An 18,811-nucleotide genomic window follows, 5' to 3' on the forward strand; every position below is an offset into this window, starting at 1 on the left:
TAGCGAAGGGACCAGTCCTAGGAGAGTTTAGGGTTCTTCTTTTCCAGACCTACAAAGCACTGGCTGCATTCAGCCTTGCTTAGGCTCTTAGTCATCTAAACCCCTGCAGCAGCCTGCTAATTAATCACCCAGTGTCCAGTCCACTGTCTAGACTGAATTCACAATGATCCAATCCACTGTCTTATCAATCGACTGCTCTCAGAACCTTCTCTAGCTTCCCTATGGCCTGCTGGATAAAGCTTCAGCTTCTTGGCCTGGCATTCATATCCCAGTAGACCAACCCCAGCCCCACTTTACTCTCCAGACTCATCCCTCCAACTCGCCCAAGCCCGCTTGCCCTGGACTTGAGGTATCTCTTGCTCTTCTGTGAACACATACTCCTGGGTCGGCCACTGTGTATTAATTTTGTCTGACTTGAACCCTCTCTTTAAGTGGAGTTTACCTTCCATTGGGGAAAACAGTCTTGGGCCCCATTGTTGGTCCAGCTGTAAGAGAAAGTGGGCAAAATACACCGGGAGTACCAGCCTTAAGGGCATTGCCTGTTCCTGCCTCTGCCCCAAAGGGAGATTCTCCCTCCTCAGAACTCTCTGTACTGTGCTTGTTCCCTGAATTTGGCTTGTAGCATTTGAAGACTGTTTTGGTTAGCCTGAGTTCCTGTCAGACAGTGAACTTCTCCAGGGCAAGGGTCTGCTGTCCAGGGCTGTGCATCCACTTGGCCAGGCTGTGTGGCATTTATATACTTTGTGAAGACAAATGCTTTTTTGTTGGAAGATAGGAGATAAGGAGACATGAACCTCTAAACCACAACTTGGTTTTGTTTTGTTTTTTAGAACAGAAACCTGCAATGGGCTTATGAGGTTTCATTCAATTTTTATTCATCTGGAAAAAGTCAACATTCTTTATCACTCCCTCGACTAGAAAAAACCCCACACTTGGGGGAAATAAGTCCCAAAGCCACGTTCTTCTTGCTTTGGTAATTTTAGCTCATGCAGGGCTCAGGTCCCAGCTTGGCACTGTCAGTCCAAATAGATCACTTGCTCCAGAAATGCTTTGGAACGTCTACAGAGCTAGCAGCGAAGCAGGGGACTAGCCAATTTCACATGCAGAGATTGTTGCATGTCATCAGTGGGAGAATGCCAACGAAAGGGATTGCTGCTTTTTTTTTTTTTTTTTTTTTAAATAAGCAAGTGAAAACTTTTAATTTAGGTTTTGACATGTTCTGCTGACATACACTGGAGCAAAGACTGGGACTTGCCTGCTGTCATTGGTTGCAGATTCTACTGGAATGTTAATCACTGAAGGTTGAATCTGATGTGAGCTTTAGTGTTCCAGAACCACATATTTGTTGTATCTAAATAATGGATGCTGAAGAGGACTTCAGGGTCCTGGTTTATAGGCTGAAAGGAGAAGTCCCAGGCAAGTTGAAGCTTATGTTTATTTGGTTGGGTTTTTGTTTGTTTGTTTGTTTGTTTTGTTTTGTTTGGTGTGTGGGGTGTGTGTGTGTGTGTGATAATTTGTTCAAGAGCACATTAACTTTTACATTTAAAAAATATCCAAAAAAAAAGTAGAGTTCAATTTGATGGCTTTTCTGTAGGAAGAAATTTTCTTGCCTGTGTGCCTGTGTCTAAGCTCTTTAGACAGGGAACTGTATGTACCCTTGTTACCAGAAAATCATATCACCTGAGGAGGTTTTCTTGACCCATTTAAGTACTGCAGGTTCTGAGTTCTATCAGGTGGTCTAGCCGAATGCTGGGAGGTATTGTAGGAAGAACAGGGATTGATATTGTCTGACTAAAGATCTCAGTAACCACCAGGTTCCAGATAGGGCTTGAGGAAGCTGCTCAAACATTTGCTCAGTCAGTGCTGTAGATTCCAGACAGTGGGCTGTATCCTCCTACATATCAAGACTGTGATGTCAGCCCTTAGGAAACTGAGGCAGGTTCATAAATGTAAGGCCAGCCTAGGCTTTATGTACAGCAAGACCTTGTTACAAAAACAAAAAACCAAACACACACACACACACACACACACACACACACACACACACACATACACAAACACACACGACAAAAAAAAAGGAAGAAGGAAGGAAGGAAAGCAAAGCAAAGGAGGGAGTGAGGGAGGGAGAAAGGAAGAAAGAAAGAAAGAAAGAAAGAAAGAAAGAAAGAAAGAAAGAAAGAAAGAAAGAAAGAAAGAAAGAAAGAAAGCCAGGCGGTGGTGGTGCATGCCTTTAATTCCAGCACTCGGGAGGCAGAGGCAGATGGATCTCTGTGAATTCAAGGCCAGCCTGGGCTACAGAGTGAGTTCCAGGAAAGGAGCAAAGCTACATAGAGAAACCCTATCTTGAAAAAAACCAAAAAAAAAAAAAAAAAAAAAGAAAAGAAAAGATAGAAAGAGGGGGGGAGAAAGGAAGAAAGAAAAAGAAAGGAGAAAATGAAACTCTATGAGACTTGGTAGTTGACTGGTTGTGATACTGTGTAATAATGATATGACAAGATAGGGTGATCTGGACCTTCCTTCCTCAAAGGCACTCTTGAAGAGTAGCTGTTTGGAAGGGGAGATGATGAGTTTTACGTGAGACCTGTTGATTCTTAGGGTGCCATTGAGCATTTTTTGGGGGGTGATGTCAGGAGAGTGAGTAGCCCAAAGTTCAGAAGAGTATAGTATGTCAGGCTAAAGGTCCGATTTGGAACTATTTAGCCATGGGAGGGCTGATGTCACAGTGGGTGAAGACACAGGGAGAGAAGTTTGTAAGGTCAGAACTCTCCAGAACACCAGCTTTTAAGGGCACTGTTGAAGAGACAAACCATAAAAGGTGACTAGAAAAGAACAGCCAGAGCTAGACTGAGAATCAAGGGATAAGGGGGGTCCTAGGACACCAAATGAGGAGAGAGGTCTTGGCACTGCAGGCCTTGGCTGACTTTGGTTTCATTTAACTATGCAACAACTGCCTCTCCCCAGAGCTCAATGGTGAGACAGACGACAGGAAAGCTAAATATACATGCACCAGAGGAGATTTGCATGGAATGGTATTTTTGTACTTTTTTGGTTTCTGAGTTTTACACTATAGAGGAAGGATCAGGCTTGTTTCTGGGGATCCCAGAAGCAGAACTGGGGACAGGGAGTGGAATTCAAGAGCTCATTGTGAACCATAATCTAGGAACAAAGAGCAGAGGCTTCATGGTAAGGGCCTCCAGCATGGGGTTGAGCACCCTGTTGTGGGAGGTGGCAAGCAAGTCAGGGATATTTGAGAAAGGAAGCTTGTCTTAAGGTAGAGGAAGGTTAGACAACCTGGAGGTCATGTTCTTAAGTGCCGAGGAGGAAGTGTGAGAGCTCGAAAAGGCTGGACTTGAAAGACAGGGTAGGTTCAAATTGTGACTGCTGCTTCTAAGCTGGGTGATTGCAGAGAAATTCTTGACTCCTCTGAGAATTAGGTGCTCATCTGAGACATAGAAACTAGTGATCACTCTGTTTCCCGCTGTGTTCTTATCAAGCAAACATGGCCAAGTGTCTGGCGCATGGTACAGACTTCCTAATATTGACAGCTGTTAGGAGCTGTGATGGACTGGCCACTGAAGGACAACCAGCTGAGTCACAGGCATCACCCTTTTGTGGAAAGGAATATTGAGAGGAACAAATGCTTGTTGAGTTTAAGACTTAACTGTGTTTTAAGCCCTCCTGGGACTAGACCTAAGCACGGAGGCCTTACCGTTTTTCCTGTGTCTTGCTGACCTGTGACTCTCTTGTGGGGCCCTTCATTACCCTAGCAACATTTCCAGTGTTTTAACACAGGACGATAGCTAGACAAATGACCCAGCCGAATGGCATTCCTGTTCGTGTCTGCGTCCTAGCTCTGTTCCAGGGCCAGCAAGAAGGTGGACATGCGAACAAGGAGGCCCACCAACGCCTGCCTGGCAGTTTCCTCTCCCCACAGATACGAGGCCTCAGTAGAGCATTTCTTCTAACAGCCCCACTTGGAGGACTCTTGGATAGAGGTGATCTGTTGCCTGCCTGCCCTGTCAGATTAGAGAGGGACCTGGGATACTGAAGGACCTGTTGAGGGTTTCCAATTCCGTCTCTGTGTTCCACTGGAAGGAAGTTCGGGGAGGCCAGGTCACCTAGTGAGCCTGTGAGAGCCAGGCCTTGGGCCAACAGCCCCTGCTTGCCTCTGCTACCCCACAGCAGGCACCATTCTTTTTGTTGTCTTGGCTGGATAAAATCCTTGAAACTTGAGAATTCTATCTGCTTTGGATTTTTATAAAAATAAACACCATAGGCTGGAGAATGCAGCATGCTTGTCTCTCTGTGGTGTATCTGTTTTTAATGCAAACACAAGACTTCACAGGGTTTTCTTTTGTGCAGATGAAAAACTTGAAACTTGCATATAGATATTTATAAAACAAGACAAAACCTTTGTTAAACATTCGTGTTTAGCCTTCCAGAATTTAGCATTTCATTCTAACTGGCAAACCCACACCAAGCTCAGCTACTCTGGCTTTGGATTATTTTAATTATCCAGCATGATGCTATGTAAAGCGGGAGGTAGGACAGCTTTGCTCCCCTGTAACTGGAAACCACCGATCTTTCTGAAGACAGATTTGCCCTGGGTTTCCTGTTCACCTGTCAGTTACTTTAAGAATACCTTTTGCTTTTTTTCTGTGCCTCCATTTCTCCCCATGTTAATAGCAAATAGAAAGTTCTGCTATAATCTTGAAGAACACATTTTTAAACCACACACACATACCCATGCATACCACACACACACACACACACACACACACACACACACACACACACTCGCAAAGGAAAAGAGCTAGGCTGCCTTAACGAACTTTTGTAGTTCAGGGACTAATATAGTGTGTATCTCAGGGTGGGAACTCATCAGAGAAGTCTCCTAAATTGTAGGAGAAAGACAAGTACCTTGGGAGTTTTATCAATATACTGCTATTGTATATGTTCCTTTCAGTTCAGTTCATAAAGCTCTAATTTTTCTCTTATTTCAATAGGTGCAATTGGGTGACAGGAACAGGGCCCAAATGTCAAACAGACTGGATTGAATTCCTCCTGTCATTTATGTCTTAGGGAAGCCACCTCGCTTCTTGTAGCTATAGTCCTTACTTCAGTAATTTACTGTAGGATTAGATGCAATGGTGTAAAGGACCTGGCACTAGACTTGGCACACAGTAGGTATTTGCTCGAGATTTATTGAAAGTGTAAAATCAGTTGCTGACATCATAGAAGATAGGAGAGGGTGGAAACTGCTCAGGCTGATGTTCATCTTGCTTGTCCTGGAGACCAGAATCAGAAAATCAGGATGGGAAGGTGAAGGGTGTCTCTATCAAGGACGCATACTTACTTTTATATACACTAAAACTGATAATTTACCTCTAAGCTTGGAAAAATTGGAAAGGCAGGTTGGCCAGAGAGCTGTCTCCTTCTCCATTCTTCCTAGTTAGCTGCTATTTCCTTCTGTGGTTTCCTGGAAATCAAAGCCAGAGTCATATTCCAAAGTCACATTAAAACGCCACATGAAATATTTGCTGTCTAAGATGATCCACACCACCATTCACCTTCATTAATGTGACTGGTCAAGAGTTATAGCTTCTTGTCACCCTGTGTTGGGGCTCATCCTCATACCCCATCCATCTTGCTTGGCATGACCACATAAATCTTCCTAAACCATCTCTTTCATCATGTCTCAATCTGTGTCAGATACTTGCAGTGGCTGTCTTTGCCAAACACATAACCCACAAGAGTGGCCTAACAGCTGCTATTTATCGAACATCTATGGTAAGGACATTCACTTTGCCAGGTACTTTACGTGCACCATCACCTTAGAAAGCATTTTTCATCTGAGGCTTGGACAAGTCAAGGAGCTTGCCTAAGTTCCCTCACATAGTTTGTAGCAAAGTCAGAATTCTGGCTCAGGACCACTGGATTCAAATGCTAGAGCTGTTTTATATTAGTTAGCTGACTTCCCTCTCCCAACCATGCCTTCTACTTTTGGTGATGACACTGTTGAATTATCTATGGGTTAGATATGGATGGCCTAAGGCTACCTTCAACCCAGAAATTAAAGATGAGGAAGGCTTAGAGAACCTTCAGTGAGCCAGCATCTCTTGTTAAGTCAGGCCTTGCATTCTGGTTGTGATTCTTGGCACACACCATACTGGGCTTGTAAGTACCTCTAACCCAAAGACCACTCTACTTAGTGTTCAGATGCAAATGGGCTCAGTATGTGTTTACTGCCGAGAGAAAAGGATGAACATGGGCTTCAGGTCTTCATAACCCTCATCCAGGGAGTGTGGATGAAAGAGGAGGCTAAAGAAAGACAGACTAAAGGAGCCAGGTGCCTGGGTGGCTCCCACAGGAATGTCAAGATCCCCTTGGCCAGTGATTGAGGCAGCTAGGATCCAGCTCAGAGAGTGTATGTGATTCAAAGTACTGTTTGCTTCTGTACCTTCTGCAAACTCCTGTTACTTCAGAGCTTAGCAGACTGCTCAGCCTACTTTTCAAAGAACCTGGTCACGGCCCCTGACCTGGCTAACACCTGTTTATGTTGTACCAGATTATGCATAATATGATGGCTGCTGCTTTCTGCAGACTCCTAAAGACAGTCTGTCAGGAAAACAGGAGTAATGCAGCTTCCTGTGCTTGGCTTCAGACCAGAGAGTTGGGATATACTTACTTGTCTATCTATCATTCAGTCAATCATTTATTCAACCATACATCAGTGAGTCATTGTGGCTTCGGTGCGCTATATGCATGTACTGGGAGATAATGCAACTTAGCTTGTGGGACAGAAGATCTATATCACATCCCTGCTCTGCACTATTGCTGCTAGGTGAGTTTAGGGAGGGGTTTTATGTGAGATTCATTTTTTTTTCTTTTTGAAAAGCAAAAGAAGTAGTGAATAATGCTTATTTGGAGAGTTGTTGTGAAGTGTTATCTGCATTATATGTAGTAGACATTCCACACTCTTTCTGTGTTTTTGAGACAAGAGTCTCATTTTGGAATTCAAGCAAATCAGAAACTTTCTGTGTAGCCCAGGCTGGCACTGAACTCAAGATCTTCCTGCCTCACCCTCCCAATGTGCTTGGATTACAATCCCATTGCACCACCATGCCCAGTATCATATTTTTAAACTGAAGTGTTTTATTTTTTAAATCAACACAAAACTCACCATTTTAATTATTGTTTAGGTTTCTTTTCCTTTCATGTGTATGAGAGTTTGCCTGAATGTATGCATGTGTACCATGTGCCTGCAGGAACCTGCAGAGGCCGGAGAGGGCACCCGATCCCTTTGAACTGGAGTTACAGAGAGTTGTGAGCAGCCATGTGGGTGCTGGGAACCCAATTTAGGCTCTCTAAAGACAACCAGTGTCTTTGACCACAGAGTCATCTTGCCAGCTCTGTTTAAACTGTGTTTAAAGTATGTGCAATTTGATGTTTCTTGGTATGTTCTGTCACCATTGCCACTACATAGTTCCAAAACATTTTCATAATCCCCCCCAAACCCTCCAAATCATTATCACTCCTATTGGCCAGTTTCCTCCTGCTCCTGGCAACCACCAATTTACTTATTGTTTCTGAATTTTCCTATTCTGAACAACTCACAATAATAGTAACACAATTATAAAATACATGACTTTTGTATCTGAGTCTTTAGCTTAGTGAACTATTTTTAAGACTCATCCATATTGTACCATCAACTAGTGTGTCATTTCTTTTTATGGTTGAATAGTACCCTATTGTATGGCTATACCATATTTTATCCATCTATAAGTTGATTGACATTTGTGTTGTTTTAGCTTTTTATGGCTATTATTAATATTGTTTCTGTGAATATTGTTTTACAAGTTTCTAGGTAGACATGCTCTCAATTTCTTGAGTATAAACATCTAGAAATGCACCTGCTGGGTCATATGGTAATTTGGCATTTAATTCTTTTAGCAACTGCCAAACTGTTTCTAAAGTGGCTGTCTCCTTTTACAATCCCACCAGTTTCTTCATAGCATCCCTAACACTTATTAACCCCCCTTTTTTTTCTGTTTGTAGACAGTCTCAGTATAAAATGGAATATCATAATTTTGATTCACAATTGCCCAGTGACTGGTGGTGCTGAATATCCACTCATGTGCTTACTGGCAGAGAGTATTTATTATTATTATTATTATTATTATTATTATTATTATTACTATTACTACTACTACTACTACTACTAGCTTAAAAAATTTTGTTTGGTGAGTCTCTGTTGTATGGCCAGTTCTATCATATGGGATTGCTCGGTGGGCAGGGCAACCTCTAAGCAGGCAATTGGAAAATAGTAAGATAATAGAGTATAATGGACACAGTGTGGAGTGAGACCTCAGAGGAGGAAGAAAGAGGTGAGTGCAGGCTGAACAGAGTTTGTGAAACACCCAAGGAAGGAGGAGGGCATGGAAGAACATGGCGTCTGTGCGTGTCTAGGGGTGGGGCCCCAGTCATCACTGTCATCAAGGGAAGAGCATTGCCCCCCATCCCAAGCCAGGCAGTTAGGCAGGTCTCCAGCTCATGAGGCAAGCCAGCCTCAGGCCTCAACCAGCACAGGGTTCTGTGGTTTCAGGGTGTGCTTATTGAGCTGGTTTGTCTCCACCTGTGGTAAATCTTACAGCCTCATTACAACAACAACAAAGTGAGCCGTAATGAGATAGGCGCTCACCTGCCTTCCCACATTGTACAGCTAGGCATGGAATCCAGGTCCTGTGACTCCTGATTCTCTCCACAATTGCAAATTAAACCTCAGCTCTTCATTTGGCATTCAAGGCCAATTATTCTCTCATTTTAACTACTTTATTTTTCTTCCTCACCTCTGTTTCCTGCCTGTAACTGAATTACCTTTTAGGGATCCATGCAAAAACATCTCACCCCATCTTTTCTGGTATACATTCTATCCTCCCATGTTCTCCCATCCAAGTACTAACCAGACCAAAACTTGCTTAGCTTTCTGGATCAGTATACAAGATCAGGTGCACTCAAGATGGTATGACTATAACTGAGGTCTATGTTCTCATGTCCTTAAATGGTCATACTTTCATGTACACCAAACTATTCAATATTTTTTCCCTCAAGTTTTTAACATACAGAATTGATCATCTTCATATCATGGCAATGTGAGTAGGAATTATTCATTACAATTCACAGATGAGGAAATAGGCTCAGAGAAGAAAAACAACTTATCCAACCTTGCTACAGACCAGAAAGATCTCTCTTGCTTGTGAAATCCTATATTCAAGTTTGGCTTGAAATCTTGAGTTATCTTCCCACGGGCGTTTATCATGTATCCCCATCTGATTGCTTATGCATTTGTTTCAAGGACCCAGCCTCAATTTTGCAGAGTGTAATTCTCAAAAAATATTAGCTGATGGAAGAGAATCTTCTGGGACTGAATTACTCAATAGGGCTTCTCCTATATGTTCATGCTATAACACTAAAGTTTGTGAGCTTATATGATAGTGACCTCTCCAAAATGTAGACCCAGTCTCTTTTGTTCCTCCTTTGTCCTTGGGTCTACCTGCATGCTGCAGGGATGTATAGCCTCTCCTGAAGTAACCTAATTTCCCTTATTATGTTTTGAAAGAGTTGAATGAGGTGGCTGAGAACCATTGCTCACAGAGGACCCAGATTTGTAACCCTGAATGACTGCCTCCTCCTGTACTAACTCAACATGAGCATCACTCTGAACTGCTGTTTCATGTCTGGAAGGCAAAGCATAGCTAGTTAGTTGCCATTTGGTGGCATCTCACATTTTAAACTTGTCACACTGAAGACTGGTTCAGGAAGAAGTCCTATAGCACCCACCCATCTGATCTTGGTCTCTCTCTTTCTCTTCTGTCTTGTTCATTCTCTCTCTTCTCTCTCTCTTCTCTCTCTTTCTCTCTCTCTCTCTCTCTCTCTCTCTCTCTCTCTCTCTCTCTCTCTCTCTCTCTCTCTCTCTCATTCTGTGTGTGTATGTCTCTGTCTCTCTCTGTGTGTACGTATGTCTGTCTGTCTGTCCCAGGCTTTCTGCTTCCTTCCCTCCCTCCTGTCTCTCAACTACCCACTTCCTTCTGCTCTCCCCTCCCATTCTTTTCCCCACTCCCCTGTGTGTATATGGGCACAAACACCCTATGCCAAGATAATTTCATTTGAAGCACTCTCTTGAGGTTTTACATTTCAGCAGGCTTTTTGCCTTAGAAAGATTCAGCATTGATTTGTAGGAGGGAAGATATTGTTCTTTTAGAAACACCCAGGTCCCCTCTACTGTTCATGCCTAACCCGCTGGATGGGTTTTATAGATAAAAAGAGAACAAGAACAGGTCATTCTTGTGAAAACAGAGCCATGGATGCGTCTGCCCTAGCAGGAAGGGCCTTTCCCCAGCGGGGGCTGATAACTAAGACCATGTCTTTTTCCTGAGTTTTTCCTTTGTACTTCATATGCTGCCTGTCATTTCTTTCTTTTTTTTTAAAATTTAATGTTTATCCACCTTCTGCTTATAGAAATAAAATGATCCTGGCACACTGGTAATAGGAAGCATAATATCCTACTAACAGAGTGCCCAGTGTGCCAGGCACAGTTTGAAGAGTACTCTGAGCTCTTGTTCTCTCCCTCCAGCTGTGTCATTGAGCCCTGAGCTCAGCTAGCCTGGGGCTTTGCTCGTCTCTTTCCCCTATCATGGAGGAACTGGGGCTAACTCAGAACTTTTTGATACAGAGGTCCCACCTCTGACTAGCTGAAGCTGCATTTGAGAAGACTACATTTGAGTGCTTTCTGGAATAGTTACTGGTTTATAAGCATCCTTCTTAGTTTTACTAACAAGTTGTGAGGAGAGAAAACTGGCTTGGGAGAGACATGTGAGCATGTTTAACACTTGGCACATGTACACACACACACACACACACACACACACACACACACACACACACGAGATTGCACATAGCCAGCTGCTGGCCACATGCCACATGGGCAGCATACTAGAGAATGCATTTAAGATATGTACTGGGAACCTTTGGGGAGTATAAGAAACAGATTCCCAGAGTCTCCACCCATCCCAGAAAACTAACTATTTTACTACTAAGGACCATTCTCAGAGTAGGTTCAGATATCTACCTCTAGAGCTTTTGTGTTTGAACTTCTGGCTTCCACAGTGAGAGACAAATCAGCCAAATCTGTTTTGAATCCTGCACAGGAAAAAAAACAAAAAACAAACAAACAAACAAACAAACAAAAAACCCTCTTAGATTCTGTGAGTTTAGGTTAAACAGTGAGGAAACAGGAGAAATAACATGTTAGTATTTGTGTGGCATGCCTCGGGACATGTTATGAGTACACAGAAACACAAGTCACAAGAGCCATTCCCCACTCCGGGCTCTTCCTCAGACTCACACTTTGGACAAGCCTCTGCCATCCCCCGGATTTAAGTTCTCTCGTCTGTGAAGTGAGAGTTGGAGCAGTCAGTCACCAGGGTCCCTTAGACTCTGCCTTCTGACATTTGTGCTGTTGAGGAGGAAATGCGCCTTCCTCTCCTCAGCCTGTCTATGTGGGGCTGGGGAGCTCCTTACAGAGCTCCTTACAGAGTAGGTGTCACCTCGAGAAGGGCTGCCTCTCCTCTTGTGCCTCTTGATTACCAAGCCAAGTTTTCTTGAGGAGATACTTGGTGTAGAAATGTCCTGAGTATTGAGAGATTCACATGTCAGTTGAGTTCAGACCAGCTATCTTAGTTACCTTTCTATGGCTGTGATAAGATACCATGACCAGGGCAATTTGTAAGCTGAGAGAAGCTACCTGGGAATGCCACAGGTTTTTAAAACCTCAACTGCCACCCCAGCTACACCCTCCCCCAGCCATTCCCCACTTCTAATCCTTCCCGAACAGTTTTACCAACTGGAGACCAAGTAGACAAACACGAGCGTATGGGGCCGTTCTCATTCAAACCACCACACCAGATGACAGTCCAGGAGCTATTCCAGCTCCCGGATTCTAGAATTCCATAAAAGGCAACCCTGTAGATGAATATGCTGAAACCCCTGTGCAGAGTCATGTGGGTGCTGTTTAGTACTTTGTATGTGGTTGATTGGCACACACCCTAGATGCTGTATGCTGCTTTTAAGAGCTCCCTGTGCAGGTTACAATAGGCCTTGGGTTTGTTTGCTTTTCCTTTTTAGCTGGTTTGGCCTCATTTACTTTCTAGAATTTGAAGTTTTGGACTTTTTGAGCGTTTTGACTCATAATCAACCTTGTTCTCTTGATGTGCATTTTAGAAGACAAATCTGATCTTGAGAACAGTGTGATGCAGAAGAAAATAAAAATCCCCAAACTTTCTCTCAGTCACCTAGAAGACGATGGGGAGGTTAAAGACTACGGGGAAGAAGATTTACAGCTCAGACACATCAAGGTAACAACATCTTTGCTTTTCTTGGACCTTCATGGGAGTGATTTTGTATATTTCAGAGCTAAAGAATTCCAGTCTGGCCTCCTTCTCCATATAAATGTCCCTGGTGTCATAGGCCATGGGCATTGTTTTGTTTGGGGTTTTTTGGAGGAGGAGAAGGAGGATACTTGCGACAGCAGTTGCATTCTCCCTATGGCCTGCTGTTCAGAGAGTCCCCATTTAGATTGCACCACCAGGCACAGTCCCGTGGCGGTTTGTGTGGTGGCATGGCTGCTGGAGATTTAGAACAACGGGCTTTTCCCTGGCACACAACTCTGGAGACGTCACCACTGAACTACGTGAACATTAGGCAGCTGTTGGTCTTGGGTAGCAGTTTTGAGCTAGTCACTATCAAATTGTCCCACATTTCTGAGGGTGGATTTGCTGGGGAAAGATACTGGTAAAATTCACAGAGGGCATTTATGGGATCTTGGATTGGATGAAAAACCTTTTCATGAGGTTGCATTTCCTTGTTCTGCGGCCCAGCTGGTCTCTCACTATATGAAAACAAACAAACAAACAAACAAACAAACAAAACCCTGCTGGAAATCTTGTTCCGCAGTCTAGAGTATCCCAGAAAAAGGAAGAGGGAGGAAAAGAAAGGTAACTTCTGCTCTGTGATCTCATTTGGGACACAAGGTCAAGAACATCCTCAGAGTGTAGTCCAAAAGATGCAGTCAATCCACGGGGCGACATCTGTTACACCCCTGCTGTGGCTCTGGCACAGGGCTGGCCCCTGGGGTCATGGAGTGCAGCCATGTGGTCCCTGTACCCAGGGTTCTCACAGTAGAGTGATGCAGACAGATGCTTAGGGTGATCATTACGATTTTAGTAGATGCATTCATCTGTTCTTTATCTCAGTAAATAAAATGACCAGGACTTTTGCAGTGTTACTCAATCTTAAGTCATGAGTTTACCTCAATTTCATTTCCTGACACTGGAAAGCTGAGTTAGGCATGGTAACGTTGTAGAGACTCCTGTGTACTCTGTCTGCACCTCCTATCATGCCTCTGGGAGGGCTCATGACCCTTCAACCCTGGGTGACGACTCAGCCACCCTGCTCTTCTGCCACCCTCAGGGGGAGTTTGGTGCACGTGAGCTGAAATTGCCTCAGCCCCAGGGAAGTGGTGGACTGAAATTGCCTCAGCCCCAGGGAAGTGGTGGACCGTCTCTTGTGAATGAGCCTTCGTTGCTCTGTGCTGTCCTGCTGAGGGAGAGGCTGGCAGACGTGAGAGAGGGACTCGGTGCTGGGAGTTGGGCTCCAGGTTCTGCTTCTGGCTCCGTGGCATGTAATTCCCCATGCTACCCTGGGGATGGTTCCTCCCCTTCCCGGGGCTTGATTTGCCTACCTGCGCCATGAAGAAAACTGAAAGCACCCCAGTGTTAGCATTCTTTGAAGTTTTCAGTTGAGTAAACATTTGTCAGGCTTCTGCCAACTGCCAGTCCTGAGTGAGTAGGCAGTAGAGAACCAGAGAAAACAAGACATATGTACTGCCCTAGATTAGAGTGGGTTTGGGTTTTGACGTCCTTCCAAACTGAAACAGTCTTTAAAAGGTTGCAAGATAGAATTCCTTGCATATGTATATTCTTGAGTGTGATTCCTCTGGAATGGCTTGCACAGGCCAGATTGTCTCCCAATCCTCTGAAAATTCACACTGGACACCCCCATGAGCAAATGACTGCCCAGGCACCGTGGAGGTGAGGGGGGGGGCTGGGAAATTTAGAAGAGTGGTCCTGGTATGTGCATCCCAGAGGCCGAGTGCTGGAATGGAAAAAGTGAAGTGTTGGCATGACAAGAATGACCTGGTTCTGCAACCACCTGTTTGTATGACTTTTGACAAGAGCACTCTGAGCCTCTGTTTCCCCATTTGCAAAATGAAGGGCTTTGACTGTGTCTATAACAGGTTTCTCCAAGCACTGATGTTCTGTGGTTCTGTGATTCTAGGATTGTCTGGGCAAATATTGAGCTGCAGTCCAAGAAAGTCCCAGCTGCCCTTGCCTGAACTGATTCTCGTTGTCCTACACAGAGACCGGAGGGGCGAAAGCCTAGTGAAGCGGCCCACAAGAGTATCGAGGCAGTGGTGGCCCGGCTAGAGAAACAGAACGGCCTGAGCCTGGGTCACAGCACTTGTCCGGAAGAGGTCTTTGTGGAGGCCTCACCGGGCACAGAGGACATGGACAGCCTGGAGGATGCTGTTGTGCCCCGGGCTCTGTATGAGGAGCTGCTGCGAAACTACCAGCAGCAACAGGAGGAGATGCGCCACCTCCAGCAGGAGCTGGAGCGGACTCGGAGGCAGCTCGTCCAGCAGGCCAAGAAGCTCAAGGAGTACGGGGCACTGGTGTCTGAAATGAAGGAGCTCCGAGACCTCAACAGGAGACTCCAAGATGTGCTGCTCCTGCGGCTTGGCAGCGGTGAGTGCCCAGGCAGGCCACTTACCATTCTTCACAGTGGGAGGGGCACCTTCCTGCTGCTCCCCTTCCAGCAGGATAAAGGGGAGAAGCAGGTCAAGTGCCCTGGAGGCTAGGGAAGGAGAGAGACTTGGCTCAACACTCATCCTCTTTATGAATATGATAGGAAGCATTGGCCACACTGTGGGAAGAACATTGGGGAATGTGGCTCGGAGAACAAGAGTAGACAGAATGCTTGCTACTGACCATTCAGCGAGAGGTAGCAAGGGGACTCAGGGTAGCCCTCCAAACTGACTTCAAGACAGTAAAGAAAACTGGATGTGATCTGAAACACATAGTTACTGTGAGCCAGAAAGTGACAAAGTGGGGATCCTGTTAACATGACCAGAAAGTTGAGAGCATGAACAGGGTATTTGTAGGGGGTTATATGAGAGAGACTTTAGGAAGTGCCTGGGTCTTGAAAGGTGGGCACCATATCCAGGCACCCAAGATTTCAAAGGCAGCACTCATGAGTATGGGAAACCCGTGGTGCATGTTAGGGAGGGCTGCTGCAGATGTGGAGGGCAGAGGATAAGGGTGCTGAAAACTACCATCTTGGGTAGTCAGGGCTTGTTTCAGTGGGAATGGGAGGCTGAATTCGCTTTTGAGGACTGGGCAAATAGAGTGCCTGCATAGTATGTGCAGAGCCCAGAGTTCAACCCACTACAAAGCAAAACAGACGAGAATGCTTTGTGCCTTGGAGGTACGTAGGGATTAGTGTAAAGATACACAAAATTCCTTTGGTTTGCTCATAGGAGAACCACCCCGGCCTTTAAGATTTCTCATCTGAAGTGGTGTAGAGGCTGGAATGAATGGATTCTAAAAGGCAAGAGACTGTGAGAAGAACAGACAGAAAACTTCCTGCAGAGTGTAAGACTCTAGCAGTGTGCAAGGTGGGGCCAGTCAGTACCAAGGTTGTTCTGCCATGCATTCACAGCCTTCCTGGCTTCTGCATCAGGGCACTGTGCTCAGAAGGGGAAGTGAACTAGGTTAGAAAAATGAGTCCTGTCTCCAAAGCCTCCAAATATGTCACTGAAGAGGAAAGGTCTCCATTATCTAGATACGCAGTGCACATTGATGTGCAGACTCTGTTCTTCAATCTGTGTGGACAGGCCTGCTTTCACACTGCCCCCTTTCCATTTGCAGGTGCCTTTTCCTTCTTAAGTGTGTCTTCATGGTCATGTCTCAGTGGATCAGCCAGGGGCCTTTTCCTGACCTTAACACAGAGGAGCAAGCAGGGCAAACCTCCAGCTCACACTGTGTCACCATAGTTAATGTGCTGGAAGTGTCCCCACTCTCCAGCTCTGCCTGCACCCTGGCTTTATCCCAGGTCATAGGTTCACCGTGACACTAAAGGTTACGTGTGACTTTCAGATCCACGAGGTATTTATTACAATAAAATCTCAGTGAGAAGCCGTAACTGAGAATTTAAGAAGGCAGTGTTGGTGCTGTAGTGCAGGTGGACACTGGGGATAGAATTCAGTTTTCAGGGAGAAGTGCGTTTCCTGACCTTCAGATGAATGGCTTTTACTTTGATTGTGCTGGGCCTTTTGTGAACTTCTTCAGAAGGACGGGGAAGCACGCCAACAGCAAACTCTTTCCGCACCATTAGCTCAGCTCCTGAGGGAAATTACCTGTTTTGCATGGTCCTGAACTGAGTTTAGACTCCAGAAACCACCCCTTCCTTGGGCAGTAAGAAACGGCATTTTGTGTAGACAGAAGTCTCTTTTCAACCTAAAACACTTGACAGTGAAACCTAACCCTGACTATAGTCGATGTCTTGACCTTGCCAGGATTTCTCCTCCTGCATGACTCGAATGTCATCATGATGGCCAGTGGCCATCTCTTCTCGGGTATGTCACTGTTGCTGTCACAGTGGGGTGGACTCCAGCAACAAGTGTAGATGTGGCTTCCGGCATGGCCACATACAGAGCCCTGTGCTCTCAGGGAGGTGACTTCACACACACCTTCCTCCATCTAGGAACACTTAAACTCCATTTATGAACGTGTTAACTGACACTAAGACAAATCTACGTGCTCCTTAATCATCAAAGGGTCTCTGCCTGTGTAAGGTTGTATATTTTATGGATGTATACAGGCCTGGAGTCAAATTCTAACTTCCCTACAGTCTAACTATGTCTTTGAAGTTCTTTCCTTTTCTTCTCCTTTTCCTTCCTTTCTAACTTCTTTCCTCCTGGTTCCCTTCACCAATACTTACTGTTCTTCTCCTGTGTCAGGCATTGTGCCTATGGTGAGTAACAGTCTCATACATTTAGAGCACACACTCACATATACACACACATACACACACACACACACACACATACACACACGAACACATACAAAACACACACATATAAAACACAGATGCACACACACATGTGCACACACACATATGCATGCATACATGTACACTTTGCCTTCTGTTCTGGAGGATCTCACAAGCACAGAGGGCTGTAGAACAACAGAGCTAAGACAACCAATTTTTAGAAGATTAATAAGAAAAGTCACCTGAAGGAAGAAAAATGGGCTTGAAAAGTGAGTTTCTATGCAGGCAGATATAATTAGGTGGGAAGAATGAGGTACAATCTAACCAACTCTGTGAGCCTCAGGATTACACTCCTTAAAATGGGGCTGATATGAGCCCCCCTTACAGCTTTGGAGCACTCAGTATAGTGTCTGGAACTCTGTTGATGCTCAGGTTCTATTAGCTACTCTTTTTCTACATCATTTGGAAGGGAAGCTAAGATAGGGTATGTTTTGGATTTTAAAGCTGGCTCCACCAATCAGTAATTGGCCCTGTGACTTTGGACAGGTTAACCAACTTCTCTGCCTCTCATGAAAATGCGGAGCAACCAGCTGTGGAGGGGGGTCCCACATTTTGAGCAATCCTCTCTGCTCCCCTAGTTCTGAGAAAATAGTTATTCTGTAAACATTACCCAGAACCTGGGCGAGAAAAAGAGCCAGAAAGTGACAGACCTTTGTGGGGCCTCCGTTCCACATGGCCTTTAAGGCCTGGGTTGGTATCGGGCCAGGCTTTCTTCATGTTCTTGGAGGCCTCACCTGCCTTCCTCTCCTAGGGTCCCAGCTCAAAATCCTCTGTCTACACTGGGTGCTGGATCATTTGTACCCTGACAGGTTATTCAGAAACCAGGTTGGCCAATAGGTCAATCCTCAGTTTTAAGAGGATTTCTCCTCATATGGGAGGATTACTGGTAGTGTGGGAGTCTCAGGGTAGATGGGGGGCGGGGAGCTGGGAGGCAGTAGCCTGGCCTCTTGAGGCTCGTGGCTCATGACAGCTTCAGGCATGGGGATCCAATTCATTGGCAGCCAGGAGTTGTCCTGGAGGTAGAGGCACACACTGAGGGGGGGACATGGGCAGCAGGATGGCTGGAGTGCTCTCGGATGCTTGGCTGGGTGATCCACTTCTTCTTCATCTGTATGTTCTTTCATGCATTCTCTGGAAATGTCAGATGTGTCTGTCTGATGGGAAGGGTTCTCAAAAGCGTGGAATCCTGGGGCTCTGTAAGAACCGACAGGAGGTACACAGTCCTCACTTTGCTAAGGAAGAAGCAAGACCACACTGGTCCAGTGTGCCTATCTTGGGACCTTTACCCCCCCCCCCACCATGGCTTTCTTTGGCACTCTGACTCCTTTGTCACCAATATGGATGTAACTATACCATCCCTCATAAAGGACCATCCAGTCCTTCTCCATGGTCTTAGCCTCTGAAACAACCCTTTCTGACAGGACATAACCTCACACTCTTACCCAAGAGAGTCATTCATTTCAGTACTTGTACAAAATTAAATAAGGAAGCACTGTTGGAGTGTGGCTGTGTGTCCACTACCCAGTCATTGTTCAGCAAACAGCAGTCTGACTTCCTTTCCTCTCTTTTTCTCTCCATCCCCCCA

At 45.2% G+C, this 18,811-nt stretch overlaps 1 protein-coding gene and 1 long non-coding RNA gene across 18 annotated transcripts in view; one reads left to right on the forward strand and one right to left on the reverse strand.

Moving 5' to 3' along the window:
- The window catches only part of LOC102924940 (AGBL carboxypeptidase 4), a 1,182,350-nt gene that overhangs the window by 942,364 nt on the left and 221,175 nt on the right, over positions 1–18,811 (forward strand). For 11 of the 16 annotated variants that reach the window (XM_076564757.1, XM_042271605.2, XM_076564760.1 and 8 more), the window contains 2 exons: positions 12,280–12,413; positions 14,477–14,861. The exons of the other annotated variants lie outside the window; for them this stretch is intronic. In XM_076564757.1, coding sequence (XP_076420872.1) covers positions 12,280–12,413; positions 14,477–14,861 — 519 coding nt within the window. The remainder of the gene's footprint in view (positions 1–12,279; positions 12,414–14,476; positions 14,862–18,811) is intronic. 16 annotated transcript variants of the gene reach the window in all.
- LOC143271941 (uncharacterized) lies at positions 5,189–11,567 on the reverse strand. 2 transcript variants are annotated; one of them, XR_013049279.1, is made up of 3 exons: positions 11,405–11,567; positions 11,129–11,199; positions 5,189–5,479 (listed from the first exon to the last, which is right to left on the reverse strand). It is a non-coding gene; the product is annotated as an uncharacterized LOC143271941 (long non-coding RNA). The 2 variants fall into 2 exon arrangements; XR_013049280.1 differs by lacking the exon at positions 11,405–11,567 and having other exon boundaries at positions 11,129–11,222.

The sequence above is a fragment of the Peromyscus maniculatus genome, chromosome 2, assembly GCF_049852395.1.
Source record: "Peromyscus maniculatus bairdii isolate BWxNUB_F1_BW_parent chromosome 2, HU_Pman_BW_mat_3.1, whole genome shotgun sequence".
Lineage (NCBI taxonomy): Eukaryota > Metazoa > Chordata > Mammalia > Rodentia > Cricetidae > Peromyscus > Peromyscus maniculatus.